Source organism: Pteropus vampyrus, unplaced genomic scaffold (assembly GCF_000151845.1).
Source record: "Pteropus vampyrus isolate Shadow unplaced genomic scaffold, Pvam_2.0 Scaffold339, whole genome shotgun sequence".
Classification (NCBI taxonomy): domain Eukaryota; kingdom Metazoa; phylum Chordata; class Mammalia; order Chiroptera; family Pteropodidae; genus Pteropus; species Pteropus vampyrus.
The window spans coordinates 482,081-492,295 of NW_011889120.1; the positions used below are offsets into that span (position 1 = coordinate 482,081).

Here is a 10,215-nt window from a genome sequence, read left to right on the forward strand (position 1 = left end):
GAGAGTAGGTATTGTAAGTGTCACGGTCCATAATGTCACTATCGCAAAACTACCCAGCTCTGACATTGTACTATGAAAGCAATCAGACAACATGCAAACATAATGGGCGTGACTTTGTTCCAATAAAACTTTATTTACAAAAACATGCAGTGAGCTACATTTGTCCCATGTGCCCTAGTTTGTAGACCCTTGCTTTTGTCTTTTCTGAGCACTCAGTATTTCTCTGTGGTTGGAACTTCTTTATTTTGCCCTAAAGGGATTTTTTTTCCTGTGTTACTTTATTTTAAAGTGCAGTTTGATATTTAATGTCAACTGGAATTAAAAAATAAATAAAATAAATTTTAAAAAGTGCATTTTGAGTAAGATATCATCTCCAAAAGGGTTAAAAATTAATGTAGAAAATGGCACAGAATGTACCTTATAATGAGTGATTCACCCATACCCTTTCCTCTACCAGTTCCTATCCATTCTCAAGTCTTCCTTTATTCCTTTGGTGAGTAAAATAAACTTATATTACATTATACAAATGAACTATTTTCAATATCTTGAAAGCTGTTAATTACTTTTATAAACTTGCTTTCATTGCTCAATTAATATATTTTTCTATCTACATTTGTATATCTTAGTTTATATCATAATTTTCCTGTGACAATTAATGAAAATATTTTTTGTTAAAATTATTGGGGTGACATTGATTAACAAAATCAAATCAGTTTCAAGTGTACAATTCAACAGTATGTCATATATATATTGCATTGTGTGTTCACCACCCAAAGTTAGATTTCCTTGCATCGCCAAGTATTTGACCCCTTGAATATTCGTTTGTTTAATGGTTTTTCACTTAGCTTTTGAATGTTCGGGAATGAATTCATGTCATTAAGTGATGGATAGGTGTACTTCAGGGTTTGCTCTCACCTCTGGAAAAATCACCCGTTCAAGAAGGGTGAAGGCTACTCTAGCCGGCACCCCACAGCCACCATTGCACATCAGCCTGCACCCGGAAATGTGTGAGGAGATTTGTAGAATGTGTATGGTGGTGATCCTCCTTGCCATCTTTCCATTTCCTGGTTTTCCTATGCCACCTGAGGCCAGTGGATCTCAGTGTTGTCATTTGCAAAAAAAAAAAAAAGATAAAAATACCTTTGTTATCAAGCATATGAGTTTGCCATGAGGTTAAAATGGGATGTCCATGTAAAGTATCATTATTTGAACATTTAGAGGGAATTAAGAGGCTACCCCCGCCCCCAACTCCCCTCGCCGGCACTAGCATCCGAGGTTCCTGAAACTGCTTTTTAAGAGCAAGTAGCTAGGACTAACTTGGATGATTTTCATTGCTCTTATTTCTCCCTTCACTGTTATGGGCAAGGGACTGTAGATGCTGGGGCTGCAGCATTGAACTTGATGGACATGATTCTTGACCTCTTGGAACTCATAGTCTAAGAAGTATTATGGAATCAAGTTCAAAAACTCAGGAGAATGGCATCTTAGGAGACAAAGGCCTGCTAGGTTGTGTTATGGAATAACAACAACAACAACAACAACAAAATAACATCAATAGACAAAGAGCATGTCTACAACATACCATGATGTCATAATTTGGACAAAGGCTTATGTCCTTCTGACTTTGGGGCAACATGAAATGAGCAGAAAATAAGGAAAGTTGTGTATAAAATAAATCTAAAACCTTGGGAGAATCCCATGCTAAAGGTCTAAGGCCTGACTAGGACCTTAGATCAGATAAGACCATGAACTTGAGGCCATGTTATACTGGGCTCATCGATGTCTGCTGAGCTCTGGTGTGGACTCCAGGACCACAGGCACAAGTTTTGAATGAGAAAAGTGCTCTACAGGTTTCTAGATGTAGCTGAATCCTCTTCCCCCACTCCCACTGTCCTATGACCTCCAGTAGAACAAAAACAGGTAGGTAATAATTGTGGTGTGAATTAATGATATCTATATCATTGGATCATAAAATCTATATCATTTCAATAGCATTGGAATATCAGCTGCCCTTTCCCACGAAAAGAGCCGATTTTCAAAACTTAGCACATTAGCATAATCAAAGAAATCAAAGACCCAGTTATTAATCAATCTCTCCAGTGAAACCAGCTGCCATTGAATTCATCCTGGGGAATCTGCTGAAATGGGTGTTTTATGTAAACACAAAAACATCTTAACCAATGGATGCCTCATTGAGATTGGAGGACAAAATATATGGGTACACTTTTCATCAAAACACGCAGGGGAAAAATCTTTTACCGTATTTTTTTTGTGGTGGCTAATAAGCTTAATTTGAACACTTACCTGTCTCTGTACCATTCTTAGCACTACAGAGAGGAAGTGCTTTCTTCCTCCTTAAAAAAAAGTTCCCGTCCAAACCATCAGCCTCTGTAGGTTGTCTTAATTGCTACTTTGCACTGCACTGGACTATGACTCTGATTTTTGGCACATACTGTCATACACAAAGTTCCTAAAATAAAATGCTTCAGGATATCCCAGGAACTCTTAGAAGGCTTTAAAAAGAGACTTGCACACTGAAAGAATATCTTTGATGAAGACCATTCAGGCGAGCAGAATGATTATTGCAAAAGAATTACGTGATTCGTTGAGATCTTGAAGTGGATCTGGAGAATCTTTGCCACCTAACTTATCATGGTTAGGGGGAGTTTGACGAGAATCCAGTTTTGATAAAGACAATTGTTTTTTCCTCCCCAAGTGACTATACATTTAAATAGCTAAAACATCTGTTCAGCAACATAGTAAAACATGTACACTCGGAACGCCTGAGAGAAGAGCCTGCCAAACAATCGGTTGAGAGGGACTTTGCTGGGGGGAGAGCACCAAGATAAAGCAACCACTGTTTGTTTTGTCTGGTCAGGGGGAAAGCCAAGGCAACCAATATTTTGGGTTTCTTTTATTTTATTTGCGAAGAACTATTTGAGAAAGGGTGGCGAGGGGAGATTTCCTGACGGGAATTTTTAAAGCTGTTCATTAGTAGAAGAGCAAGAGAACCTTGGATGTCAACGCCTAACAGACTCTTGAGACCAGCCACCAAACCACAAAAAGCGACAGTCTTCTTGCGTGGCCTCTACATCCCTCCAGATGGAGGCAGAAACCGGGAGCAGCATGGAGACTGGGAAGCCGGCCAACAGAGGCACTCGAATCGCCCTGGTCCTGTTCATCGGCAGCACCTTGGTGCTGGGTACCATGCTCTTTCTAGGTAAGTGGGGTGAGTGCAGTGAAGTTTCCTTGTGCTTTATTTCTGACAAACCTTGTCAGGATGCAGGTGGAGGACTGTTTGCTCGCGTTAGTAGGTGGTGCATCCTTAGTTTCTATTAAATATGCAAATGGAGAAGCCTTTTCTTTAGGAGGCAAAATAAATAAATACACCCAAGTACCCAATGCATAGTCCAGAATGCGAAGTGGATATAAAGTGGCTTCGAGTGGCTGGAGGATTTGGTTGTACTGGGCAAACATTGTTTTTATGCATTACATTTAGCAAAATGAATGTTTATGAATTCATAGTCAGATGCTTTCATTTACTTTGTGAGGAAAGACTTATATTGTGATCAAAACCATGTTGGACTTTCTTTCCATTTGATTTGTGTCAATGTTTGCCTGAATGAATCATGAAATTTAACTCATGAAAGACAAACTCGTCTTTAGAATTGCACCTTTAATGGTATTCTTCAATTCTTTTTTAATCCAGTGACTCTGGTGGGATAAAAAATTAACTCTGATTTTCTATTAGATTTAAAAATTAATATGAAAGAAAACAGAGGTTTTCTCCAAAGATTTGAAAGGTATTGTGATTAAATTAAATGTAATTAAAATAATCGTATTTTAATGATTCTTGGTGAGAATGAGGTACCCAGAGAGCATAGATGATAATAGAAATATATTCCTGTGCAAAAGGATGAAACATCTTGGAAAGGGGAAATACCTAAGACTGTAGCTATTTCAAACCTTTGACTATCACCCTTTGTATTTTTCTCATACAGTCCACACTATTTCATTAGCTTGAAAGTGATGTAGGACCAAGCCCTATACTTAGGAGATTCTAGGTGCTGTTTGAAATGTAGCACGCCTGGAAACATTCCTTGGCACATACAGGATGCAGGAGGCCATGTTTATCTTGGCAGGGGAAAGCCAGTAATTAAACTTTAAAAGAGTTAGGGTTATGTGGTTGAAAACTCTGCTGAAATGCGCAAACCATCTTTCCATGTTTTCTGTGGCTGAAAATTTAGGAAATTAGATGGGTTTATTGCTTTCTGGTGCAGCTAAACCTCCTACTCCTGCAACCAAATTTGTGGCTCTTGAAAACTGTTGTGAGATTTCTTGGCACTTGGGTTTTAGGCAAGTGTCCTATCCTGAAGTTCAAAACTGGAGGAAAAATGATATGAGCATGCCAAGGGACTACATACTGTGTGGGAAGTGACTACAAAGTTAGACTATTTGTGTTTTGCAAACACTCCCAATTTAAAAATCCAAATGATGATTGTTTATGTAAAAATATGTACTCTTTTTAATGATGTTACTGCTGCTTGAAACTTTTTTGAAATTCAATTGTTATGATTACATTCTCAGGCTGTAGCATATTAGTTGGAATATTCTTGATGGCAGAGAATCTTTGTTATTTGAGATAACACGATCAGCTCTAAAGCTTTTAGAGCACAGAAAAATTTATCAAGCTAGGCATTATGGGTAAGGAGGCCTGCATAAAATAGAAAAAAAAAATAACTTTCCATTCTGTGCAATAACCTAGTTCTCACCTCGAATCTCTGAGGAGCTCTAATGATGTTAGAGAGTAGACGGTGTGATCATCCTACACTTTCGCTACTCAAAGTGTGGTCTGTAGACCAGCAGCATCAGTATCGCTTGGGAGCCTGCCCCCACGCCCCGCCCCAGACCTATTGATTCAGAATCTGCATTTTCACAAGATCCCTAGGTGATTCATTTGCAAATTAAAGTTTGGCAAACATTACTTCAGGTGACCACATCCATTGAGATGTATACGTTGGAGACATTCGTTTTAAAATAAATGCATACTCTCAGGTTAAAAAATAAATGATATTTTTGTCAAATGTCTCTGCACTATTTCAGACTCCCTGTCTTCTCCCCACACTTTTTCATTGCTTTGTCTCCCAGGCTCTGATCCCCATCTCCACCCTATACCTAGCAAAGTCCTTGTCTGAAAATCTTCTGGGGCCCGTCAGGCAGTGCTGGTAATGAAAATATTCTAGTTAAGGTCCTCTTCTCTTCAGGGTGCCTCCGGGTTGGCTTTGTGGTATATTTTCTCACGTGTTCAAGTTCAGTCGCATGTCTGCAATTTCCAGCATTCCTCTTCACCTCTTCATGTTTTAGGCTCTGGGGTAATCTCTTTTCTAAATCTTAGTCCTTCTACAGTAAGAGTGATTGACACTGGCTTTGGGGTGGTCTCAGAGAACCTAGAGCAGTAGGATTTAAGACATCAGGTACAACTATATGCCTATAACCAAATTATTTTAAAGTGTCCTTTCTTCTCCTCCTCCTTCCCTTGACCCTTTCTCTTCACAATCTATTTCTCAAATGCAATGAATGGCAAACTTTTCTTAGTAAAGGGCCAGATAGCAAATATCTTTGGTTTTCTGGGCTATACTGTCTCTATTGAAGCTATCAACTCAGTTGTAGCACAAAAACAGCCACTGACAAGATGTACGCAAATGGGCATGGCTGTATTCTGGTACAATTTCATTTCTGGACATTGAAGTTTGAATTTCAGATAATTTTCACAAGTCATGAAATATTATTCTATTTATGATTTTTTCCTGATCATTAAAAAATGTAAAAACCATTCTTAGCTTTCTGGGCTGCGCAGAAACAGGCAGTGGGCTGGACTGGGCCCACAGGCCATAGTTTGCTGGCCCCTACTTTATGGTCATTCTCATGCTCTCTATCTGTGGATGACTCCACTACACTCTGAGGTCATTTCTGTTGGTTATAGAGAAATCTAAAATGAGAAAGCAAACTGCTGTTTAAGTTTTTTTTAAAGCTCCTAACTAGTAAAATTAACATTTTCACTTTTTACGTGAAAAATGTTTGTTGTCTCTTTTTCATTCATTTACACCTTCACATTATCTGGGCTTGTTGACCCTTATTTATTTTCAGGATCTTAAGACAACCCCTCACAGATATACTGCTTTTCCTTGAGGGGTCGGGTCTGTCTGCATCTTAATTGATTTAATTTAAATCATCCTTTTACTCACCATCAGATCTTTATCTATTTGACTTTTAGTTCTGCTTCCTTAGAAGTTTTAGGTCAAGAATTATTTTCCTTGAAAGGAATAAATCTTTAAATTTTTTTTTTTATTGAGATAACAATTGACATGTAACATTATATTAGTTTCAGATGTACAACATAATGATTCAATATTTGTATATATTGCAAAATGATCACCACAATAAGTCTAGTTAACATACATCACCATACGGTTATATTTTTTCTTATAATGAGAACTTTTAAGATTTTCTCTCTTAGCAACTTTCAAATATACAATGTAGTATTATTAATTATATTCATCAAAGTGTACATTACATTCTCATGACCCATTTATTTTATAACTGTAAGTTTGTACCTTTAAAGTAACAAGTCTTTAAATTAAATATTTCATTATCCTTTTTCTAAAATAAAACAGGCTGATGTCAAGAAGATGTCCAGAATCATAAAAATATTATTTAAAATAAAGTTTATTTTTCCACTATAAAAATAACACATGCTCATTAAAGAACATTTGGTAAACATATGGAAATAGACTGAAGGGAAAATTTCTCCCATGGTTCTACCACCCAGGCATATTGAAATATTTGATACTAATCTTTACACTGCACATACATATTTTTACCTTTTTTTTTTTCTTTTTAAGGAACTCAAAAACACCCGTAAGTAAGGTAGTTCTTCTCTTAAAAATAGGCCCGAGATGTTCCCATAGGCAGTTTTCTTGAATCTATAATGTAACACAGGTAAAAAGGCTGTTTTGAATATGGCAGCAGAGATAAGAACAAAGAAAAAGCCAGCTCCTCTTAGTATGTGGGTTAATAAATAATACAAATCACCACACTGGCAAATGATGTACAGATCTTCCATCTGTAGCAGAAATATAGGTACTTCCACGCTTTCTGATCCTCCTTCTCAGTTGAGGATGCCATGAAAGGCCTTGGCCTTCCCTTCACCCCGCACCATCAGTCTCCCCATGGCCACATCTCCAAATGATTCTTTATTTCTGCTCACAGAGTACAGCGATAATGAATTCTCCACAACTTCCTCAGCTACCAAAAATATTTTTGAAATCTAAACTCACATCTGCTAATGCCCAGGTGCTACCTGGAGTTTACAAATGGGGCACCCTTCTGTACTTCTGCAGAAATCCATTTAGATAATGTTGTGCCAGATGGGGAAAATTAAGCTATTGGTGAAAAGCTGCTTCTATCTCACTGGGTTTTTGTTCTGTTTTGTTTTGGTATAAGTAGTTGGAAGCTTGGTCCATAAAGCTACATCTGTCTGGTAGCTAGGCTGAGCCTGGAGGGAGGAGTGTATGTGGGGTACAGGGCAGGCAGATAATGACTCTCTTACTAGATTACTGAGTTATATACAATATGTTTACCCCACCCCCACCCCCTTTTTGGGCCATATCAGTATGGATGGTTTAAATAAGATCCAGAACTTTAAATGCCACACATGCTGGCTTTATCCTTCCATTCTGGCTTTGTTCCAAATGACGTAAGTTTCAATTTTGCCCATCTCTAAAACAAGAATATAGTTGTAAACAAAGAGTGAAATTATGAGACTCAAACCACAGATAATTGGAGATGAAAGAGACTTTAGAGATCATCTATCTCAGTGATTCTCAAACTTGAACCTGCATCAGAATTCCTTGGAGGGCTTGTTAAAATGCAGATGGCTGGGCCCCACCACAGAGTTTCTGATTCAGAAGATCTGCAGGGCTCAGTAATTCGCATTTCTAACAAGTTCCCAAGTAAAGCTGGTACCACTGCCCAGGGGGGTCTCACTCTGAGAAGCACTGGTTTAGTTGTTCTTATTCATCCTATGGTAAAGAGAACTGAGTTTCAGAGCAACCACGATTCTCTCACCAAGGTTACTTAGCTCGTGACCAGAGTCTGGTTTTGTGATACTGAGCCAACTAGATTTTTGAATTTCATGTTAATACTGAGAAGGATGAATTGATATCGAATGTGCCTGATGGTGGGTTACCTGATGGTGGTCTGCTACAAGCCTATCATTTCTTTATTTTGGTCTGTTTTTTCAGTGAGTCAAGGTTTCTTAAGTCTCCAAGCTAAACAGGAGTACTGCCTGAAGCCAGAATGCATCGAAGCTGGTAAGTCAGTTTTCCATCCTGTGTCAAGTTATAATTATGGTACCTTGGGGAGTAGAAGAGAAAACAGGTGGTATTTTTAGTATTCTGTTTGCTTGAGGTTTACCAAGTACGAAATGCAATTTTGATGAAATTTTAAGTTTACTTTCAAGTCTTGGTGTGAAGTCGTGGGGTGTAGGTTTCCTGTTTTCTTTTTCCTTGCAAAAAACAGCTGTGTGGTATCCCAAATTGTTACAGGCATACCTCAGAGATATGATGGTTTTGGTTCCAGACCACCCCAATACGCCCCAAAGTGAATATTGCAATAAAATGAGTTATGATCTTTTCGCTGGTGGAGGGTCTTGCCTTCCGTTTGTAAAAAACGCAACACCTGGGAAATGCAATAAAGCGAAGTTCAATAAAACAAGGTATTCCTGTATAAGGAAATCAAGAAGGAGCTTGGAAGGCTAAATGGCCTCTTTTAAGGCCCAGAGACCGAGGCCATTGGCCTTCCTATGGCCTCAGCTGGATATAGATATCTATTTACCTTGATGTTTCCGCTGTCACCTGGAATTTCTCTGGGTCCTTCCAGTCAGTTATAAGTCAATTTTTTTCTTGAGGTGACTAGGCCGTGTATTATTAACCAAAGTGAAAATGAGTGCTTAAAGTTGCCTCAGTTTTGCCACAGCTATTAGATTCCCTCTATAAACCAGTGTTAGGGCCTAGATTTGCAAGACCCAGATTCCAGCCCTCAATTCCATTCTTCAGGTGGGCAGAGACACACTATGTTTTACAAAGAGAAAGTCGTAGAATAAATTAAGCACATACCCTTTCACTTTCCTCTTGGCCTTAAGAGATTAATGAACCAATTCACCATATATTTACTGCACTCCAGGCACCAAGTTAGGTTTTGGGAATACAGGCATAACTCGTTGTATTGTGCTTTGCTTTATTGCGCTTCACAGATGTTGCGTTTTTTACAAATTGAAGACAAGACCCTGCACCAGCAAAAAGATTACAACTCGTTTTATTGCGATATTCACTTTATTGTGGTGGTCTAGAACCAGACTCACAATAATTCCGAGGTATGCCTGTACAGCCAGTGAGGCAGAATGATCAGGTAAGGGAAGAAATCCAACACACAAGGCAATCAATGCACAAGAAAACTAGGAGCTGGTGGTACATGTTATGCAGAAAATGAACATGTTAGAATAATGTGATAGCAAGTGACAGTATGGCTAGATTGAAAAGTCTGAGGAAATGATGTTGAAGTGACCCTGGATGATGAGAAGAGACATGTCGTGTGAAGATCTAGGAAAAGGCTTTCCAGGTGGGAGAAACAGCTGGGGCAAAGGTTCCATAGAGGAAAGAGCTTACTGGGTAAGGGGCAGAGTGCAAGTGATGAGGGTCAGTGGGGAACCCAGGTGCTGGTGAGTTTGGGTTGTTCTTGTTTTCTCAAAAGCCTCTGGAGGATTTAAAAAAGAGACACGATGTTATTAGCATTTAAAAAGATCTCTCTGTGGAGAGCTAGACTCAGGGGAGTCTTTCTGCATGGAGAAGAGACCACAGAGAGCAAGAATGGAAGAAGGTGCTCAGGCAGGAGGTTATTTCAGCAAGCCGGGTGAGAGGTGATGTCTTGAATTCAAGAGATGGAAAGGGAGACTAGAGGGTTTAGGAGACAGTGGTTTGCTGAAGTAATGAATGTGGGCTGTGAGAAAATGAAGTCAAGCTGATGCTTAAATTTTTGGTGGTGGTCGTTGGGTGGTGGCATTTGAGATGGGAGAGACTTAGGCGAAAGCTTTTAACTGAGGCCTTATACAAAGTTAACAGGTTAGATAATTGTTATTAGAGTTTTTTTGTTTCCATT

At 38.7% G+C, this 10,215-nt stretch overlaps 1 protein-coding gene across 1 annotated transcript in view; it reads left to right on the forward strand.

The window, feature by feature from the left end:
- Window positions 1-3,102: 3,102 nt before the first annotated feature.
- PHEX (phosphate regulating endopeptidase homolog X-linked) overlaps window positions 3,103-10,215 on the forward strand; it is a 178,351-nt gene continuing 171,238 nt past the window's right edge. Inside the window, exons 1-2 of the mRNA XM_023522333.1 lie at window positions 3,103-3,220; window positions 8,304-8,372. Of these exons, the coding sequence (XP_023378101.1) occupies window positions 3,103-3,220; window positions 8,304-8,372 (187 nt within the window). The remainder of the gene's footprint in view (window positions 3,221-8,303; window positions 8,373-10,215) is intronic.